The 22,296-nt window shown below is 44.6% G+C and overlaps 1 protein-coding gene across 1 annotated transcript in view; it reads right to left on the bottom strand.

Moving 5' to 3' along the window:
- Positions 1-22,296, bottom strand: part of RYR2 (ryanodine receptor 2) — a 203,519-nt gene that overhangs the window by 134,330 nt on the left and 46,893 nt on the right. The window contains exons 6-16 of the mRNA XM_080651042.1: positions 21,786-21,860; positions 21,081-21,159; positions 18,203-18,315; positions 14,725-14,830; positions 13,981-14,077; positions 12,361-12,435; positions 9,231-9,387; positions 5,287-5,451; positions 4,247-4,368; positions 3,147-3,330; positions 2,203-2,338 (exon numbers count right to left, since the gene is read on the bottom strand). Coding sequence (XP_080507168.1) covers positions 2,203-2,338; positions 3,147-3,330; positions 4,247-4,368; positions 5,287-5,451; positions 9,231-9,387; positions 12,361-12,435; positions 13,981-14,077; positions 14,725-14,830; positions 18,203-18,315; positions 21,081-21,159; positions 21,786-21,860 — 1,309 coding nt within the window. The remainder of the gene's footprint in view (positions 1-2,202; positions 2,339-3,146; positions 3,331-4,246; positions 4,369-5,286; positions 5,452-9,230; positions 9,388-12,360; positions 12,436-13,980; positions 14,078-14,724; positions 14,831-18,202; positions 18,316-21,080; positions 21,160-21,785; positions 21,861-22,296) is intronic.

Raw genomic sequence — 22,296 nt, 5'->3', positions numbered from 1 at the left:
TTCTTCCAGAATAAATCTGGTAACTAAGGACGCCCGCTACTGTCTTTCCCACACAGTCAGCTGTGGCATCAATGCTAACAGGGAGCCGGAGGGAACTCTTTCAGGTATAAACCCAAAACTCTTTTACGAAAGTGGGATTTACAAATCCTGTTCAGAAATACGTTAGCAACATTAGTCAAGCTGGGCTTCTTCCTCCATTGAGACAGAATGTGTCAGAAATCTGTATCTCCATAAATTCCAAAATGTATATATGCCCACCAAAAACTTTAACTCAGTGACACAGATTCCTCCTGAAATTATGAGTGTGTGTCCATGTGCGTATGCACGGGTGTTTCACAGATAAACGGACTGTGTGAATTATTATAATTCAGCAAATTAATTAAGAAGTCACTTCAGTGAGGTTCTAAAGTTATGGGGAAGTACCAGAGAAACACAAGGAAGTTCATCGCTGTTTACAACAGCCAAACACTGGACGGCCTGAGGTGGCCTATGATGGCGCATCTCTCAGTGGGCGCTTACAGCGACCCAAACTGACGCAAGTTCACAGTTCCCACAAAAAACTGCCCACAGTGTAGACGGCAGGAAAACAGGCCAGAAAAGAATGTTGATAGTATGATTCCAGTTTTGTGATGTAAGTGTATAAGCTCAAAATAAGTACGTGCATAGCATGGAGAAACTGTGTTTTAGAGTGTTTCTCGAGAATACGAGCTGCCTTTGGGGGAAATACATCCTGTTCCGTGCCTGGGAGAGAAAGGAGACCTTGAGGAACGCAGTGAGCATGGGGCTGCTCTCCATGTGCGGAGAGGGGGATTTTCTTATTCCAAACAGGAGGGAAGATGGACGGAGCTGGGCGGGGAAAGGGTCCTAAGTCCTGCTATAAAATCACAACTGCTCCGCAGGCACGGCAGTGTGCACGGACCTGGGAGGAGGTGATGGTCTGCGGTCAAGATATCTGTACCGAGGAAAACACAGGTGGCAAGGAGGGAGCATGGAAGTGACCAGATAACCCCCAGGAAGTACAGACACACAGGGAGCCTTAAGCCATCTAAGTCCATGAACTTGGACATGGAGGAGGGCCACAGCAACCACGATCAGCGAGAGCTCGTGTTTCTATCTTGATCTTGTAACTCTGTTTTTCAAGGAAAGGACATAACAGGGAAGGAGTCACAGGCCCGTGGCTGTGAGGGGAAGGGCTCTAGGCCATGTCCGCTCTGCTACTGAAAGGCCACCTCGTGGGAATCTCTTCAGTGTGTGTGTCTATTATACGATGGACATTTAAAGTGGACACCTGAGCCTGCTCCCTGCCTTCTCTGCAACTCGCACCTGTTTGGCAGGCAGGCCAAGGCGTGGCCCGGTTCCCAGGGTGGTCAAAGCCGGGATCAGACAGGGCCGGGCCTCCTGCCAGAGCGAGCGGGTCGGGAAGGGCACGGACACCGTCTGGGCTGCTGAGGGGAACAGCAGCTCCTTCTTCGAGAGCATTTCCAGGGCAGCCCCGCCACTTCTCCATGTCCAAGAGGACACTTCCGGCGCTGAGCGCTGACTGCAGCCCCCAAGGCCGTCCAGGGAAGCCAGCACTGGAGGCGGCTGACCCCGCGGAGGGCAGGGCAGACAGAAGCTGGTCTGGATGCTGCGAGAGACACTGCTTCCCACCCACTGCAGAGGCCGTTTTGCAAGCCCACGGCTGCCCTTGGGAAGGGCAAAATCTCAGACCCTTGACAAGTGACGGCAGACGCTGCAGTAATCGCCCGGACCAAACACGATGCAGCCCTGTGTCTGCACAGGGCCACGAGGAATGCAGTGCAAACCATGGCCTGTGTCACTCACTGTTCAAGTGTCCCTGGAACCTCACAGGCAGATCCCAGAACGGCGAGAGGGAGGGGCTGGGGAGGTCCCTGACAGGGGGAGAGCAGGTAACAGGGGCTTTGGGGGACTCTCTTCAAAGTCCACAGCAAATAGCTGATGCTCATCGCCCAGAGGCCCCCACCTTCAAACACACCCTGGACCACTCTCCTTTACCCAAGGCAAAGCCACGGCTCTGGCCATGCTTCACCGAGATGATTCGATAGCAACATCACTGCACGTAGTGCAGCGTGGGTAAAAACTAACGGCTTCACAGAAAGCAAGAACTAAAAGGGCTGTGAGCGCCCTGTGGTCATTTTCAATAGACACAGCAGCGGCCTTGAAAACCCAGCCACTTCTTACCCAGCAACTCATACAGGGAATTCAGAATGGACTTCCAGGACTCCCCCGCCTCTCTGCCAGCGACCTCGGCAAAGTGGGCGGCGCTGCTGTAGACGTGCAGCCGGTCCACGCACTGGAGCACGAGGCTGATCATCCCCTGCGAGGACAGACAAACCACCGTCAGAAACGTCGGGTCTGCTCACACACGAAATGCAAAGCGGTTTCAAAAATGGAAAGCCTGGCTGATGGAGAGCCTGTCCGTCATTAAGAAAACTGAGGTCACTTATTTGCGGGACCAGCAGCTACACACCTGCATGACAGACAAAATGGAATGGGGCCGCTTGCCTGGTAGCCGGATCGACGGCTTCGCTTGGGGGCCTCGCTGAGACTCTAGGACAGCCGTCCTGGCATTTGGACCCTCCCATGTGGTCCTTCTACTACTGTCTGTAAATTACGGCACTTCCGCTCTTTTGGCAGAACTTTCGTGAAATAAGACCATACGTGGAAACTCATTATGAGCAAAAGGAAGCAGAGGGGTCGCTGTGTCCAGCAGGGGCCTGGCGCTCTGCCGAGCAGCCCTCTCCTGGGCAGCCTCCGTCCCAACACAAGCTCCCGGTGCTCCTGGGGCAGCTCCCAGGAGCTGGGAGAGCCTGCATTCACTTAGACACCCAGAGAGCCTGTTTTTACATAGGTGACACGAAGCAAGAACAACGCAGTGAATGACCAATGTGAAGCAAAGGCTGAGGAGACAGTAACACATGGTCCTTTGCCAGGGGCGGGAGGAGAGGAGTTCCTAGACACGGACAGAAATGACAACGATCGCCGCCCTCCGAGGCCTGGTTCCTGCAGACAGTGCAGTGCGCCTGCTGCTCTGATCGCTCAGAGCAAGATGTCAAGGCGAGTCCCCACTGAGGACCGGTCTCCCAGGAGGAGAGTGGAAAGGACTTGCGCTGGGAGCAGCTCACCTCCTCCTGGAAGAGGTTCTGCCGGTTCTTCAGGGCCCGCAGCCGGTTCTGCCTGTCCTCGTGCTCCAGGTGCTCGGCCGGCGGGTGCAGGTAGCTGATGAGGTCCCGCAGGCTCAGGCTGACTGACTCGATGGGCAAGTCCACTGGGGGCGCCTTCGCCTTCCTGCCCAGAGCATCCAGGCCCCTAAATGAACAGCACCATTGCACTCATCGGTGACTCACAGTTTTATGTAGGGTTTTAGTTCATAGATGACTTTAAAGCTTTACCCTCTTTCCCATTACCACTGTAAAAGGCAGACAATATTTGAATCACAAATGTATTTATTTATAACAGTCAAATTCATCTCTCATCATACTGAACCAAATAAACTCACAAATGACTCAAATACAGCATCTGCATTTGCAAACTAAGGAGAAGCAATAGTAAATGCCTGGTTAGGAAGTGGAACATACCTGCCATTAGAAATAGAACCATTCCATTACTTCCCAGGAGAAACTCAAGCGATAATATATTCAAATGAAAAACTGTATATTCCTTCATGTATACATGTTTTATTAAAAACACCAGTACTGGGAGAAATTTATCTAGAGAAAAGCCGGAAGGGCCTTGAGAACCGATATTTAGAAACCAATCGATTTTCATTATCAAGCACTAGATGCTCGAGTTTTAGGATGCAACACCCCGGACTGAGAATTTTGACCTTGTCTTGTTCCATTGTGTTTGGTTTTGGGAGAAGGAGCTGTCAGCTGCTGATACTCACTGCCATTCTGTTTAAAAAGATATTCTAATGATGTTAACTCGTAAAATTCACTTAGTAACCAGGAAACAGTATGTTAAATGCTTTCCTATTACCTGAAAGAAATGTATTTAAAATTAAATTTAAAGATGGCATCATGTTGCATTTTCTAGCCTTTGAAGGAAAACATACTATTGGCACATAAGTGTGTGGATTTGTTCAGCTTTCCGAGACTCTGAGTTTTAAACTCAAAGCTTTGAGGTCTACCACCATAGTATACTTTAGGATTATTTATTTGTAGATTCAGTCAGGAAATTGAGGTAAAATGTCAAACAGCCACCACAACAAAGGACATGAATGTACCTTATAAACCTATTGAAAAGGAAGACGGTGCTCCGGATGACCCGCGCTGTCCGGGACTCTTCGTGCTGCGACCTGGACAAGTTTATGCCGTCGTCCATGTGGCCTTCGTGATGCATGATGGCCTGTGAGGAAGCACATGGACCGCCATCACTCCAATACCTCCCTTCCCAACGGGGCTAAGCAGGTGTGCACTCCAAGAGGCCATAACAATACACAGAACCAAGACAGGTGGAGGGGACTGTAAACTGTTGTGTTTGAGGTAGAATAATATGCAGAGGCCCCTGGACCACCTAGGCATTCAGTTATTGTTTTAAAGACCTAATCCATTATTGGGCTGAGCTGAGCAAACAAACACCAGAGTGTCTTCACACTTCATGTTCAGTGACTGCTCCAAGTCTAACCCTCTGAGGCAAGCAGCAAAGGAAGCCATCCAGCTTCAGCAGGCACAGTGAGTTGAGGAGACGGGTAATGACGAGTGCTCAGCAATGTTCCTGAGGCATCTCGGTTCTGTAAAACTCTGTTTTCATGTTATTCGTCCTTGTTAGGTGTTTAAACTCACTGTGAGAGTACCACATGCGAAGAGACAAGTGCAGAAACCTTAAGTGAACAGCTGAATGGTTCTCACAGAGTGAGAGCACTGGGAACACTCGGAGCAGGAAGAGAAGGTCATAGCACCTCCACATCCGCCCAGAGCTCCCTTCCTGCCCTGCCCCCCACAAAGGTCCCCACCTTCTCACTTCTCACAGCAAAGGTCACTTGGGTTCTATACATAAATGGAACCACGAAGGGGGCAGCTACTAGTGCCCAGCTTCCTTCATTCAACACTTTCAGCAAGATAGCTGTCATCTCACCAGGTGTACTAAGATTAGTAAGGAGAACCGAAATGACAAACTATCTAGAAAGCAATGCAAAATGGAACGTGCATGTCCGGAAGGAACGTCAGCAGGTGGCTGAGAGTGTTAGCTACCTCTTTTTGCCTTGCGTTTGTGTATTTTAGCCATAAGAGGTGACTGCGCGATGGGGTTTCTCTCGCCTCTCACCTTGCGTTGTATGGCTCCCATCCTCACAGACTTCACGTCCACAGCCTGGTACGTCAGCCACAAGCCTGTGTTCACATGTTGTATGTAGCAGACCGAGTCTCCATACTTGATCTCAGAGGTTCCCATGCCATCAACTTCTTTTCTCACCCCTGCATCCAATTTTTCCTAAGGAGAGAGGAAACAGAGATAAGTTTTTAAAATACGACTTTTTCTTGAAAGAATTTTGCATTGTTGTAAATATGTTCCTTGAAAAATTCAGCCCTCTGAAGTCCCCTGAAATAATAATGGTCAAATGTTTTATTCTAGCAGTTCAACCTCTACTGAAGATTTGAGTAGAAAAGTATAAAAATAATTAACGTATTCTTGAATAACTTACACTGATAGAAAATTATTTTAGCCATAACAAAATTTTATATTGCCCAATGACAAACTCCAAACTAGATATCTTAAAATTAGTAGTTCAGGCTTCATATTCTTTCCCGATTATTTTTTTTCTTTATTTGTACCTAATAGCATAGGTTTGTGGGACAGGAAATCCGGTTTTGAGTCCAGTCTCTGCCACTTACTACCTCTGTGACCTTAGAAAAGTTAAACAAAGCTTTTTAAGCCTCAGTTTTCTCAGCTGTAAATAAAGCTAACAAAGATATCAGAAAACATGATAATGCATGCAAATATTTCAGCACAGTATCTAGGATAAAATAAACTTAAATTTTTACTATTTTGACTATGAAAACGATGATGATAACAAGGATGTTAATGCTTTCTTTAGAACTATTCAAAACTACTGTAACTCAGATCCTATAATGCAATTTCCAACTTGAACGACAGTCACTGGCTCCTAAAGGGCCCCTGGGCTAACCTCCCTCTGCTCTGAAGCAGCAGTCGATGCTCTGATACCAGCTGTTTCCTTCAAATCCCTACGTTTCAATGCTGCCTCCTTCAACATGCTCCCTCTCATGGACACAAGCAGCAGTGTGGTGGTTGCCAGAGGGAAGGGGATGGGCGATGAAGGGGGCCTAAAATATGGTGACAGGAGAGTTGACTTTGGGTGTGGGCACACGGTGCAGTATACAAATCTTATAAACATAGAAACCCACACCTTGCCCTAGCTGGTTTGGCTCAGTGGATAGAGCATGGGCCCACAGACTGAAGCGTCCTGGGTTCGATTCCAGTCAAGGTCATGTACCTCGGTTGCAGGCTCGATCCCCAGCCCTGGTCAGGGCGCATGCGGGAGGCAACCCATCGATGTCTCTCTCTCACATCATGTCCTTCCTTTTCACACCACTTTCACTATGGCTAACTTCACCAGCTCCTGTGATCTTAAAAAACAAATCTGTGTAACAATCTGAGTAACTTAGTAATTCATATTGGCTCTGACTGATACACCTCATCTTCACCCCTGGAGGTTTTAATGAGCCCACTCTCTTGTTTACTGCCATTAGAAAGGATCAGCAGAGCCCGGCCAGTGTGGCTCAGTCGATTGAGCTTTGTCCCATGCACTGGGACAAGAAGTCACTGGTTCCATTCCCGGTTGGAGGCTAGATCAATCCCCAGTAGGGGGTGTGCAAGAGGCAGCCAATTGATATTTCTCTCACATCAATGTTTCTATCTTTCCCTCTCCCTTCTTCTCTCTCTAAAAAATAAGTAAAAACGTTTTATAGAAGGATCAGCATAAAAACTATCATTGAATTTCCATACCTTCTGTAAAACACAATTGGTCTTATTTTCTATTATACTATCAGCACTCCTTGATAAAGGGTTACTGCAAAAATCAGGTTTGAATTTAACCCTGATTAAATAAAAATGTATCTACAATGATAATTTTGTATACTTATTTTGATAAAAAATATACATGTTCTTCATTTTACTTTCATTTTTTAGATATTTAGTCATCACTAAACAACTACAATAGGTGCTCATCTGATCACAGGGAAACAACATATCCTCCCTATCTGCTATTATCATCTTAAATCTTTAATTTTGTTATTAGAGAAGGCTTTAGATTTACTACTTAGGCTCAGGTTTGGATATGCTTCACCTAACTTGCTTCAGTTTCCTCATCTGTGTAATTAAGATTAAAAATAGTATCTAATCCCTAGTTGGTTTGGCTCAGTGGGTAGAGCGTCAGCCTGCGGACCGAAGGGTCCTAAGTTCAATTCCAGTCAAGGGCATGTACCTCTGTTGCAGGCTCCTCCCGGCCCGGGCCCTGGTCGGGGCACGTGCAGGAGGCAACCACTCAATGTGTTTCTCTCTGTCTCTCACTCTCCCTTCATTTGCTCTAAAAATCAATGGAAAAATATCCTCGGGTGAGGATTGAAAAATAAATTTAAAAAAACACTATCTAAGCTTCATAGGTTTGAACTAGAATTAAATGATATAATACATATAAGGTACTTAGCACATTATTTGGCCCATAAATTAACCGTTACTCTTATTTTCATTGTGTGTTTTTTAAAGCATCTAAAATATTTTTTGAACCAAGAATAAAAATCCCAAACAAAAATAGCATACTAAAAACTATGTCCTAAAAATGATTTTGTTCTGTTTTTTCATTTGTTCCATAATTCCTTGTGATCTCATTGGCAGTCTTATTTGAGTCTTATTTCATCACTTCAATAGCAGCGGGTTTCTATTTGTGGTGCATGGGAGAAGGAAAACTGGAGGAAATCCCCAAAGAAGCGTATTTTAGAGGCATTTTAGGTTAAAAAATTACATCTTGGGGAAATATAATACATATGTGATTGGCAAGACCTACTCTTATAATAAATAATTTTAGAAAGCAATAAAGAGACTTACTCTATCTCCTGGAAAAAAAATATAATTACCTAATTGGCCATTATTTTACAATCAGAATTCTACTGTGATTTTAAAATTAAAATGTCTTCTTGGCCTTCAGTTTCACCTTCTCTTCTCTCAACCACATTACCACGTGCAGTTATCACTGTGAGTTAAACAAGTGGAGTGTGTTTGGCAGCAAGTCAGTAACAACCTGCTTAGGACAGCAGTTCCCCAACCATGAGTGCCAGGCAGGAGGCCAGACTCAGAGAAAGTGAAGACTTCATTAAGAAGTGATGCTGGGCCCTGGCCAATGTTTCTCAGTGGTTAGTGTTGGCCTGTGCACCAGAGAGTCACAGGTTCGATTCCCAGCCACAGGCACATACGTGGACTGCAGGTCCGATCCCCGCCCGCATGTGGGAGGCAACCTATTGATGTATCTCTGTCACATCAATGTTTCTCTCTCTCCCTCTACCCCTTCCTCCCTTCCACTCTCTCTAAAATAAATAAATAAATGGAAGAAATATCTTCATTCCTCTGGTGAGCATTTAAAAGAAAAAAGTGGTGCTGGATCCCTGGTCTCTGTACCTCCTGTGTAAGCTACGACACTGCAAAATGGCCCAAATCCAGAAACAGCCCCCATTCTCCAAGGGCACATTAGGAGAGATATTTGAAGAAAAAAATGTTTCAAAGGCTATTTCTTTAGCCAAGAACTTCTATTCAGAGTGTTTGAAAATATTCACAGCTTTTGAGCCAGCATGTCCAGCTCCAGGGTCCATCAGAGAAACAAGTAAAAAATGTGCGCAAAACATGTCCAAGAACATCAGTGCAGTGGTTTTTTCCTTAATTGATTTTTTGTTACAAAGAAACATGGCTGTTGAAACAGGCGAAATAATCCGGAGATGGACTTGTTTGAAGTTAAACAAAAATTTTCCTGCACTCAGGTTCCCACACACCTTCTATTTTGATCTTTCGGAAGTATTCAAAGTTAAAATGTTAGAGCGGCCCTTCCCTATCAAGCATATAAAAATGTCCAAACCCAGAGATTTATTGAAATTAAAACAGTGAAATTTTATAATTACAGCTTGCGTTCTTTTCGCTCACCAGTATCCGAAGGAAACGTGCTGGTTCTACTCACAGGAGCCCCAGCACTCCCTGTGCCGGCTCACCTTGGAAGAGCGGAAGGTGAAGGCCGTAGACTTCACATCGGCTTTCTCTTTGTCCATGAGGAGAAGGTTCTTGTCTTCCATGAGACTCAGGTACTTTCCCGTTGTGACATGCCGCAGTCGGAAAGGCTGGCCCCACCGTATGTGGCTCCCACTCCACCTGCAGGGACAGGTCAGACTCGATCCAACAGCAGCCGCAGCCACAGCCACAGCCACAGGGAAATAGCAAGTAACGTGTGTCAGCCATGATGGAAGGTGCTTTGCATGTACCGTCTTATTGAATGGTCTCAGAACCCCTGCGGCTGGTGGTATTAATGTCAGTTCACACATTACAAAATAGTAATTCAGATGATTACGTAACATTCAACGTTACACGGCCACTAGCAAGCGGAAGTGAAGTTTAACTCTAGGTCTTCTGACTCTCAATGTGACACCATCCACACTAAACCTACTCCTTGTGCTCCAAGTTCACCTCTACTCACTGGTCACAGATACAGAAATGGTAAGTCTAAATGATACTTTAGAGTTTGCTAGTTAAAAACTCTTGTTGGATCTGCACAGACTTGAAAAATAGTGGTATAGTCAATGCCTAATGATGATTAATTATAATTTATATACATAAATTAAACTAACGTATATATTTACCTGACAAAAGAAATATATTCCTATGGTTTAAATTTAATAATGAGGAACAATTATCTCATTAAAAACCAATGAATAAAAAAAAGAATATGAGAACTATAAAAGATCAAAAGGAGAAAAAAGAAAATAAACAGAAAATATAAACTAAGGTTATAAAAAAGATAAGAAATAAATTTATGATCATTAAAATCTGCTAAAAGTAATGACTTTCAGCCCAGCCAGCATGGCTCAGTGGTTGAGCGTCAACCTATGAACCAGGAGGTCATGGTTCGATTCCCGGTCAGGGCACAGGCCCAGGTTGCAGGCTCAAGCTCCAGTGTGGGGCGTGCAGGAGGCAGCCGATCAGTGATTCTCTCTCATCATTGATGTTTCTCTCTCTCTCTCTCTCTCTCTCTCTCTCTCTCTCTCTCTCTCTCTCTCTCTCCCGCTCCCTTCCTCTCTGAAATCAATAAAAACGTGTTTTTTTTTAAAGTAATGGCTTTCAGAAAGGGTAGGAAGGAAAATCCGGTTATGTGCCACTCCCGCTTCTGCAGGACTGCGTCGGCACAGGCAGGCCTCGGACTGCTGCGAGCAGAGCGGGACAAGCCTCTCGGATGATGACACTTCAGTGGCTCTTTGCAAAGCAAGGACAGCCTCTCGTCATGGATAAGAAACATGCTGACAATCAACTAAAAACGGAACATAACTGAGTGGGAAAGAATTCCCTTGCGTGTAAAATCACAAGGAACCAGTGATGGCAACGTTGGTATCAGACAACTAGAGTTCAAGGCAAAGCATGAAGGGAATACTGCCAGGTGCTTTACAAAGAAAAGAGATAAACTCTAAAAAGAATGCACATAATTATCACTATATCATGAATCATATAGACAGCAGAGATGTGGAGGCTTTCAATATGATTTTTATCAATTAACAAATTTGTTTCAAAATAGAGTCATTAAAAACTATTATAGTCTACTAATTAAGAGTATTTTTTGAAAATTTTTCTATTTTAGTAAACGGTAAATAATATGCTGTTTTGCTAAACTGTTTTTATGACTTGTGATATTAGTATTGAAAATTAACAGTACCACGAAATTACGAGAAGTTCATTTTTACATGAATCTGTTTATAGAGACAATTATATAATACACTGTAAGCTATATTCGGTGCATATATTTAAAGTAATAAAAAGTCCTGTGTCATACCTTACCATGTTCAAGGATATACAAAGTTTTTCAAAATTATTGCCTGGGATATATAAGCAAAAACAACTGGAGCACTGAATTACTTAAATCATCATTAGGTAAGCATCCACCTCAAAACAGTACATCTACGAAGGTAGCTGTTCTATACTGAGATTGTTCCTTACACCCATCATGGAGTCTGTAATCCTAAAGCAACCATCTCTTTAAAATAGAGAACAAATACTTTAAAAACTTACTGCTTTTGAGGCAAAGGACTAAACCTTATAATCCTTTTTAAAATTTAAGTTTATTGAAAATAGTTCAAAATTATACTTTTATTATCAATATTGCATTTTATTTAAAGGAACTAAAAGTCAATCTCTGAATAGCTTTTTTAAATCACTAGAAAAAATACACACAAATATACACACACACACACACACACACACACACACACACTAGTGGCCCGGTGCACAAAATTCGTGCACATTGAAGGGGAATTAATTAGAGAAAACATTTTAATATTGCTATTTGCTCTTTCTCTAAAATAGAAGTGTCAGAGATGAAAGAAAATTAGTAAAATGTATATGAAAATCTCCCTCCTGTCAGGGGACCCAGAGTCAAGTCCCCGCCCACCCGTGCATGCCTCGAAATCACGCAAGACGCAGACCTGGCCAGCCCTACCCCCATCAAGCAGGGTGGGGGGCACAGCCTCAGGTCCCCCGGCTCGGCCTCAGGTCCCCCGGCCCCAGCGCCAGTGCAGGGGGCACAGCCTCAGGTCCTCCCCGGCCCCGGAGCGAGGGTGTGATGACCATTTGCATATTAGCTCTTTATTATATAGGATAGTATATATACTAGTATATTACTTTATTATTTCTCTAATAAATGCACAGTGGCTTCGTTATTAGCAGCCTCTTTGCTGACTCGGCTGTTATTTGTGAGTAAACACAGAGACTGCCAGGAATGGTCTAGTGCCCTGGTTCGCATTCAGGTCTCCTCCATCTCACAGGTGCCTCCAGAAGGTTCAGTCCAGAGCTTGCCAGAACTGAAGTGAACAACAGGCTTATCTCCAAACCCACCTCGCTGGCTCCCAGCAGCATTTTGTGCCAGGAGATGCACTGACCAGATGAGATGATGCTACAAAAACCATGAGGCTGAAGACAAAAGCAGCTGGCCTACCACCTGGTGAACTGGGGCTCGTAAAGGATCAGTAAGGGCAGGAAGGGGAAAGGGAAGGGAACCCGCTGCTGTCAGCGCTGCGTTTGCTGGGGCACCGCCGAGCGCACTGGGAGAATGGCACTTGGGCTGCATTCAGAGGCGCTACTCACGCAACTCTCAGCGTCTCCAGCCTCCACAGGGAGCGGGCGTGGACAGACACGGCACCACCTTCATAATGAACAGTTCTGTTTTCAAAAAAAGAGAAGCCCAATTTTAACATGTTTCATTCTTGGACTCTGTTTTTCAAGCTAATTAAAAGAGAAAAGCAAATGGAAAGCCTTTGCATAAACAGTTAAAGCCATACTTTTTGGAGAAGACAATAGAGCCGGAAATAAAAATAATCAAAAACAGTAACAGTGATCCACATAAGTCTGCCCTCAATAAACTTTCAATGTAAACACATCCTTGGTTATTCTCTCCTCTAATCCCATTTATTCCCTCTCCAACTCCCCCTCCACCATCTCCCCCCGGGAATCTACTCACCTTACTCATTTAACTCAGGTCCTTAAAACTACTCAGCCATAACTTTAGGTGTAGTTTAACATATTATTATTTAAACACATTCATATTTGAAATTTTCAAGTTTGTTCTAGACACTTAAACACATTCTAATATTTTGGTATAACACATTCTAATATTTGAGTATAACAATTTGAAAGTGATAATAAAAAAGTATAAATATCACCCAAAATATAAACAAGAAGCTGCCCACACACCCAAAGCAAGTAACATCTGAAGGGACTTCACACCTACCCAAACGCCAAAGCCCTCGTGGTAAGTGTTTGTCAGTGACACTAAGTAATCATCCAAATGGCTCTCCGGGCCAACGCCCGCCACCTTTCACGGAAGCCAGAGCCCATGCAGCACCTCGGGGTCCTCACCACCTCCTGCTCCCCGGGGCCGTCCATCTCCACACAGCCCTCTGCTCTCAACAACCAGTTAATGACCATTAACTTCCTAAACGTTCCCTGTATCTTTCTGTAAATTACAGAAAGAAGTATTTACTAAGTAAGTTACCCAAATGTGTGTGTTATTATGAGAAATGTCCTTTCAAAACTAAAAACATGTAATAAATCATCCAGACGGCACCTGCTCTCACAGTGATCCCTTGTTTATGTATTAACCTTATCAGATTCATCTGTGAATTCATGAGGCAAAGCGGAGCATTCAAATCATCTTAAATGTTTTTGTTTTTGTATTATGTGTGCACTTTCCCCAGCGATCTGGACTACATCAATCTCGGTCTAATGCCATGTAATATTAACATGAGAGAGGTATTATAATCACATGAAACATGAGGAACGTGTCAGCTCTATTATCTATGGCAGCAAATGGGAGGTAATAAAAAAAGGTCATCAACTTTTGTACAGTTTGAGAAATCTGATTTTGAAACTGAATTCGAGACTAAATGTTCCGGAAAAAGAATTAATCGGAACCAATGAACATTTAATGATGTTTTAAGTAGATTGTTTAATGTGTTCCCTCCTCCCACTCAGTTTAATTCGATGCTTCTTCCATGTTTTAATTTTTTCGGCGATTCTGCTGATAGGTGATAAAAACGTAACACGAGGAAAAACGGCAAAGGAGGCCAACAAATGGGTCACTCAGGGGACAGATGAACGTTAGAGGCCCACTTTCTCTTACACTAAGGGCCTCAACAGGCTTTTCCTTAATTTAAAAAATTATGTCAAGGCAAGAAAATCAAGGCTTGGGGCGCCAGGCTCACCCACCTCCGCTGCTCCTCCCCGTGCTCCCCGGAGGGGACGGTGAGGCATTCGTCCATGTGTCCGTGCAGCAACCTCAGGACGTCACCGCCGATCAGGTACCCTGTGAGGGTGAAACTCAGTCTGTCTCAGCCGTCATGCTCAAGTGGTAGCTGGACAGTCCACCTGGCCCAATCTTCCATGTTCTTAGAGAACCAGCAGTCTAGCAAGGCTTGAGCTCCTGGCCACACCTCAGAGAGGGATGGTTCCACCTGCCTGCTGCTGGTGGGCCTGAGCCTCAGAGCCCAGAGTGAATGACATTCCCACTGGACATACCACCTCAACCACATGAAACATACATGCATGAGAAATGTCCTCCATTAAACATACATGCATGGATAGGCTCAGACTTGAACCTGTACAGGTGACAGTAATCAGAACAAACGCAGATGTCCCGGAACCCCTGATGCATAGGCATTGGTAGGACCCCCCTCCAAGCCACCCGCCCTGGAAGATGGGAAACCGGGACATCCGCCTCACTGAGCAGTACCCCGGGGCCAGAACGCTGGGGCAAGCAGCCCCCAGGCAGCCAGCACAGAAAGCCACACAGATCAATAAAGCTGACCACAGCGTAAATGTAGCAATTTAAACGCGAGTCTTGAGTGTCATCACCTCATTTACAGAATAGTTGGACACAAGCTCTGGCGAACAGCCAGCTCAGGGTCACAACACCCTGCGTCAAGGACGAGCCCTCCCTGCAGCGGGGTGTACCTTGGGCCGCTTCACTTCCTGAGCTGATGGGGGCCACGCTCCAGAGCGTCAGCTGGAAAGCGGCGTCCACGTGCAGGCTGCCGCTGCCGCTGCCATAGGACAGGTGCTGCGGGGAGGGAGGCAAAGGGGCTTCACCTGGCTGCGGGCGGGCTGAGCACACACGTGCTTCTGCCCACTCACACCCAACACGGACTGGGACTGCGCACACAGAGCGTCTATGTCAGCCCTGTCACTCAAAACCAAGAGGCCAGTAGAAAAAGGTTAGTTACTATTTGTCTTTAGCTATTTCCCATCTCCATTCTAAGAGTTACTAACTTAGGCCACTAATCAGAAAACAAATGAATACACTAAAATAAATTGATTCATTAAAGTAGACTATTTTGTTTTAAGGCCCACCAATGAACAAAGTTACACAGAGAGTGGGTACTTACCATTAGAATTATAAGTGGTTTACCTATCACACTGTGGTGGCTTTTTACAATGATGCAGGTGAAATCTATAGGACCAGTATCTTAGTTTTATGAGGTTATGAACTTTTATCTGCAACTGGGCCCAATAGCCATTTGATGGCGATGTTTTCTAATAGGTATCTAAAACCAAGACAAACACATTTTCTCCAAAATTCATATAGTACAAATTTCAGATTTTCCTTCTTAAAAATAAAAATGTGTGAAATACCCTATTTAATATTTTAAGAGCCATAATATATGAGTTCTCAAACTAAAAGCCAAGACAAATTGTGAAACCACTCTAGGATTTCACAGCAGGTGGCCTCGGTTCTTTTACCACCTGGCTCCACCAGAACTGAGACACTGTGTTCTTGGGTCATCTCAGCAAACATCACCGATATTCCTGTGATGTTGCTGCAGCACTTCTCCAGTGCTGTGACAGATGACAGCCCCAGCTTTCAAAGATCCCAACGTACCTGAACTTGCCCACAAACCAACCCTCCCAGTTGCAGGAGGAGCATGAAGTCGCAGCCGGACCGCCATGCTGAGGAGCTCCGCAGGCCTTCACACCCACGGGCTCTCTCACCCTCATATGCTATTCTCGAGGCACCAGCAAAAACAGGCATTGCACTCTTTCTCTTTATTTACAAATAAATCATATGCCTTCTGTTTCCACAAACAAGAAAATATGCTTTCCTCCGTAGCCATCAGTACACAATGTAACTGAGTGGGTCTCTTTCTTATCCTGTTCGCTGACAGGTTCACAGCAGTTCCCCTGGCATCCAGCAATATTATTCAATAAACAAAGACTTGCAGAAGCAGAACCCTTTACAGTCCCAGTAGCACACACCTAAAATAAGTTAAATATACCTATTTCAATGGCCTGAGCCAAAACAGCATGCACCCGTGCACACAAACACACACGTGCACACACATACACATACACACACACACGCACACACACACACCACTATAAAACCATATGGCTCTTAGCAGACCAGGAGCAGGTGATCCAAACACCAACGCTTGAATTTTTACTTTTGAATTGAAGTGAAAGCTCATGTCATCTATAATAATAAAAGCGTAATATGCTAATTAGACCAGACACCCTTCCAGACATCCTTCCAGAAGACCTTCCGGATGAAGCCAGGGACGAGGCTGGGGCTGCGAGGGAAGCCGGGGTCCCGGGTACCAGAGAAGCTGGTGCCGGCAGCCAAGGGAAGGAAGGCCTACTCTAGCATGAATTTCGTGCATCGGGCCTCTGGTATTTTGATCAATAGATTGTTACCATTTGTTGATTCATCATGGTTCACGGAATGCACTACATATAAAGCATTGTGCTAAATATCAATAGAGCACCCTCCCACCCTGAGGGTGCCTGGACTCTAGAAGGGAAAGTGATATACACAAAATGCTACAAGTATTAAAAAATGGTAGGTGAACTGTAATCAAGTGCTACAGGAGCTGAGAAAAGAGAACATGTTAGCCAGCCCTACTGGTCCTTGCACTAGGGCTGCGGTAGGTGGCATTTCCACGGGTGACACAGATTTCATGGGGGCTGAGGGATCAGCTTGGACCTCACTTTTATATGCTTAGAGATGCTGTCCCCAAATATGTCTGGACATACATTGGATTTGGGTGTGGGTATTAATAGTGTTAATTGGCTAAGTGTAAACATATTAAACTCATTGTAAACCACTTTGGGGGTTTTCATTTTTAATGCACCAGAAACCTCGGAATTGGAAGTGGCCTGGGCCTCGCTGGCCCTCCAAGACAAGAGGATGGTGTGACGAAGACAAGCATGCACCCCAAGGCACAGAGATATAGGGACAAACGGGACATTGGAGAGTTGTCTTGGGCTTGGAGCACATGTGGAGACACACAGACAGGCCCACCAGTGAGGCGGCATCAGGTCAAGGGTCCTATGTTCTAGGCAGCAAAAAAATAACAAATTTGTTGAACCATAAAATTTTGCAGATTTCAGCCTGTGGGAGAAAGTCCAAAAATGTCCTTAAGAACATTATACCATATAAGTTACCTAAACAATGTTGACTCCTCAAAAGAATATTCTCTAACCCTAACCCTAACCTTAAAATAAAAATACTATTTTGCCAAGTTCACTGCTGTCCCACCCAAGGTGGCAGACTGGTCTGAAGGCTCAGCTGCCCTCCAGGCTGGGTCAGCCGTGTCCACAGAAGGCCTGCCTGCAGCCCCCCTGCTCAGGCCACCGGCAGGTGGAACCACCACGGAGTGGTCTGAAGCTGCTCATCCACAAACCCTTAAACAAAACAGAAATGAGGCTGATGGAAAATAACCTTCTAAAAATCATAATAATATTTCTGGGATCTCTCACACTTCCATTGATTTTAACCTGTAAACTTCTGCAAATGATTATTCTTTAGCAAAAATACAACTCACTAAATGAGTTCAATTAAATATATACTGGCCTTACCACAAAATAAAAAATGCCTTTAATGATTAAACATAAACTTTTCTTCATTTTCTCATTGTCAGCCTCTACTCTTTGAAACAATGCAATGTCAAGGAGACCTCAACTTGTTTTTGTCTGTTTCTCTTAATGTGGCAATTATTTCTCACATAAGAATTTTCTTTCATAAATATCCAAATCAGTGGTCACAGCCTCATTAATGCAGCCCTCTTGCTGGGTGCAGAAGAGTCCCAGTTCTGGATTCCCGGTCAGACTGTGTGTAGTGTGTCAGTGACAGAGTCCAGGAAGAGGCACCAGGGTCAGGACAGGGCAGGATGGGGCACACGGAGGGGGTGGGAAGGGGGGGAGACACCCAGGGAAGGACACACCGGGAGCCTGTCCAAACGCACCTGGTGAGCCGCATGACCGCATGTCACGCCCTTCCCCTACCTGGGGAGTTACCATTCTCTCATCAAATAGAGGTACTGGCTTGTTTCTAAGCAAGTCTCCTGGATAATTTGCAATCTACACTTTAAAGAGGCTGTTTTATTGACCTTCATGCATCATCTCAGCAAGTCTGTGCCCTACTCTCCACACTTACCAAGTACCTTTCGGAGGACACACTCACTAAGATGAGGTCATCGCCAACGCGCACCTTCTCTCCCTCGGACCGCTGCTTGGAGGCGGGGTGTATGGTCCACCAGCAAGCCTCGCCTGCAGGAGGGGCGAGCAACACAGAGCAGCCTCTTAGTGCAAAACCCACGTGCTTTGCCGGTGACTCCAAATTACAGAGGGAAGTAAAAAGTCTTCACAGTCAGTCTCCTTAACAGAAATTTGTTTTGTTCACACCAACTTCAGGAATTTGGATTTTAATGCAACTTAATCTCTTAGACCATGAAAAGAAAAAGAAGTAGGCCAATTAGCTTAGGATAAGACACATCGAAACAGCTTGTCATAGAACTGGTTGTGACGTTTTTGGAAGCTTGGTGTCTTTTCCCGTATTAAGAATTGGTTTAAAATGACCTTTATTTGTGCTACATTAGGCGAAATTCACGGGTCGTGCAGACCTGACTTCGTTCTTTACGAAAGCATATGTTGTACACTGTTCATGTCACTCTGTAATAACATCTAGTTTTCGCAGGTTGGTTTTCCGAAGGACTTGGGAGTTTTATGATGTAACATTGTAACAATCTACTTTCTGGGGGATGCTGATTTAAAATGGCACAACTGTTATCTAAATTTTACTATCCTATGCCTTATTTCATTTGGTTACTTAAAAAATGTGTTGTTTCTATTAATCTAAGTCTAACATAAAAGAGAACCCTGTTATAGAAGGGCGCATTATAAAAATAGCTGGGTGTAATCAAATAATTCCTCCTGAACAAGCCATGCATAAGCCGCAGGAGCTGCATGCCCACGGCCCATTCTTCATTCTTCAGTGCTGTTACCTAAGACACAAACTAGCACACCATTCCTCAGTCTGGTCATACTTCCTTTTAAAAATAAATGCAAATTCTATCCAAAATATTCTAATAATATTCTCATCCAAAAATGGGAGTATTTTTAGTGACTTGTTATCTAATAATTTGCGTTCTCTCCCTTTGCTCAGCTTTATCATTTTCCCATAACACTTGTTTTTCTTCTTTCTGATCCCCCAATGCCAAAATGTAAGTCCCAGAACAGCGGGGCCTTCCATGTTTGGCTCACGGGGTTTCCCCGGATGCTAGCATTTTTGTTTTTAATGCTCTGGCACTCAATAAAAATTCATTTTGCATAAATGAGTAAATGAATCAGCAAATGCTATTTCTTTTCTTAATATATTTTTATTGATTTCAGAGAGGAAGGGAGAGAAAGATAGAAACATCAGTGATGAGAGAGACTCACTGATTGGCTGCCCTCTGCACACTCCACACTGGGGATCAAGCCTGCAACCCGGGCAGGTGCCCTGACGGAATCCAACCGTGACCTCCTGGTTCACAGGTTGACGCTCAACCACTGGGCCACACAGGCCGGGCAATTTCTTAAGCATGCTTACAGTTAATACGTAATCTGTGCTCTGAGCAGCTTTTCTCACACAAACCACAGTCGTACTTGAGTGTGTCCCCTCAGGCTGTGTCCCCTGGCAGAATTCCTTGTCTTCAATTCACATTTTTAGAGTTGTAAGGAATTTTTCATTCATTCACTCAAACCTTTATAAAGTGCCCACTACTGGTCCATCATTGCTTTAGCAGCTGGGGATACATCAATAAACGAGGAAGAAATATCATCTGCCTATGAGTTTAGTTCTGATGAAGGCCACACAGGACCAACAGTAAATATAATAAGTAACTCAGAAGCAGCAGCGAGCTCCGGGGAACAGTGGCCTAAGGCCCCTGGTGCGGGAGAGGGGCTGCCTGTTGACTGATAGTCTGTCGTGGTCTCAGTGTATGAAACAACGTACACATTGTGCGTGCCTTGCACTTTTTTTGGAAGAGAGAACTGAATTTTTCATGTAATTGTGAGCCGAAGTAAACGAATTATAATGATAAAACTTAAAAAAAAAACTAGCAAAAATACAGAGAAATGGCTGAGCCTAAATAAAATGAAATAGAAGTAATAATACATTTATCTTTTTGGTGTCTGGGATTCTTGGAATTTCGTGTAGAAGGCAATGTGTTGGTCTATTAAAAATTTAAGTTGGTAAATATAGCTTTATTTTTATCCATTTGTAGTCTGTGAAAAATTTAGAGTATAGGTAAGTATTTTAAAAAGAAAACAGTGTGTGAAAGACCGCTTGATCCCACCATGAAAGGAACAACTTAATAAGAGTTGGTCTAGCCCTAACTGGTTTGTCTCAGTGGATAGAGCGTCGGCCTGAGGACTGAAGGGTCCCAGGTTCGATTCCATTCAAGGGCATGGACCTTGGTTGCAGGCACATCCCCAGTAGGGGTGTGCAGGAGGCAGCTCATTGATGTTTCCCTCTCATCGATATTTCTAACCCTCTATCCCGCTCTCTTCCCCTCTGTAAAAATCAATAAAATACATTTTTTTAAAAAGAGTTCGTCTATTTCCTCCCACTCTTTTCTCTACTAGGACTTGTATTTATTTTTTAATTCCCAAAGTCATGTATGCTTACTATAAAAGATAAAATAGTCAAATTGTATATAAAGTGTAGAGTCAGCGCATTGAGAACAAAACACAAATAAAGTTTATGTTCTCCTATCTTGATTCTCCAAAAGAATAAAGGTATCAATATACACATTTTTGTTTCAAAAATACGTAAACATACATCTGTTTGGATAGATATGTAGGTCAATGCCCTGTGACAGAAACATGAAGAAGACTTTCATTTTCTACCTTTTTGCTTGGATGATGACAATGATTATATTACGTTTTTAGACTTAACATTATTTTTAAGATGGAAGGCTAAAGACATGCAGTAATACTTCATAAGCCACCCGTGCACTTTAACACGTATGATCAAAGCCAGCAGGGCTCACCTGTTGTGTCCTCTTGCAAGCCAACGTCAAAGGCCAGCTTGTCAGTTGAAGACCGGGAGGTGGACAGGCAGCACAGGTACTAAAGGACACAGAAGCAGCAGCTGTCACCACACGGTTACAGTCCCACCCAGTGTCTGTCATTCTGACTCGCTCTGGTATCAGAGTGAAACCTGGATGCTTCTGGGCGAAGTCCCGGTTTTCCCAGTGAGAGGGAACAGCACATGCAGGGCCTCCTCGGAGCAGTGAAATGCGGACATAAGCACATATGACACATGTATGTACTGAACCGGGGGACACAGCCTGAAAGGGGCTCGGGGGGTTAAGTGGATGACTGGGTGCAAGAAGGAGCTGATGTGGAGAAAGAGAGAGACATCTAGTCAGGAAGGAGGGAAGTTAGTGAAAAGCGACAGTGCAACTCACAGGCAGATTTTTATATTATCTTTCAGTAAAAAGACTTTAATAAATAAACTGTTAAAACAACGTCAGAAATGAGAAATGGTTCTTATTTTACTCTTAACACTTAACTGGTCTATCAAAAGTGAGATACTAAAAACAGGGGTCATACGATGACAGAACTGAAGGACCTTAAAGGTCACCTAAGCGGCTCCTCATCCTGTAGGTGGGAGAACTAAGCAGGGTACAGATCTTAAAGGGCACAGCGGCCCCCGCTTTCCCGACCACGGGAGATGGAACGGCGCTGCTCACCATGCCGCTGTTGGAGTGGCGCAGCAGGATGGCGTGTCCGTACAGGAGTGTCCGGTGACCACCCCCTTGAGCAGTCTGTGAGGGACGAGACAGGGTCGACAAGAGAAGAAAAACCAAAACAGCAAACTTAACGAAGTCAATGAAAAGCCCCCGTGTTCTCAGGAAAAGGTAAGAGCTACTGCAGACAACCAAGTGCGGTGGGAAGACGCTCGCGTGGACGAAAGGGTTCCATGCAGCCTGCGCCGTAGGGCGCGCAGTTGCCCTGGTTCTGGGAGCAAGAGCTGATTTCAGTAAACACTCAGCATGACGTGTGATACTGATCACAGGTATTTATTGTCCTTATTTCCCACGGCATGTGGTCTGCATCGGGAGGACCTCCGGCTCTTTGGTCACTACTGTACCCAGGTGCCTGGCACACGTAAGGACTAAGCATTTGTTCAGTGAGTGAGCCTTCCAAAAAGGCAAAACTGATCAAATCGTCCACAGGCTTAACCCTTTCCTACCTCCCAGA

Source organism: Plecotus auritus (genome assembly GCF_963455305.1).
Source record: "Plecotus auritus genome assembly, chromosome: 14".
Classification (NCBI taxonomy): domain Eukaryota; kingdom Metazoa; phylum Chordata; class Mammalia; order Chiroptera; family Vespertilionidae; genus Plecotus; species Plecotus auritus.
The sequence above is the reverse complement of the archived record's forward strand: the minus strand, read 5'-3'. Positions and strand labels throughout refer to the sequence as shown.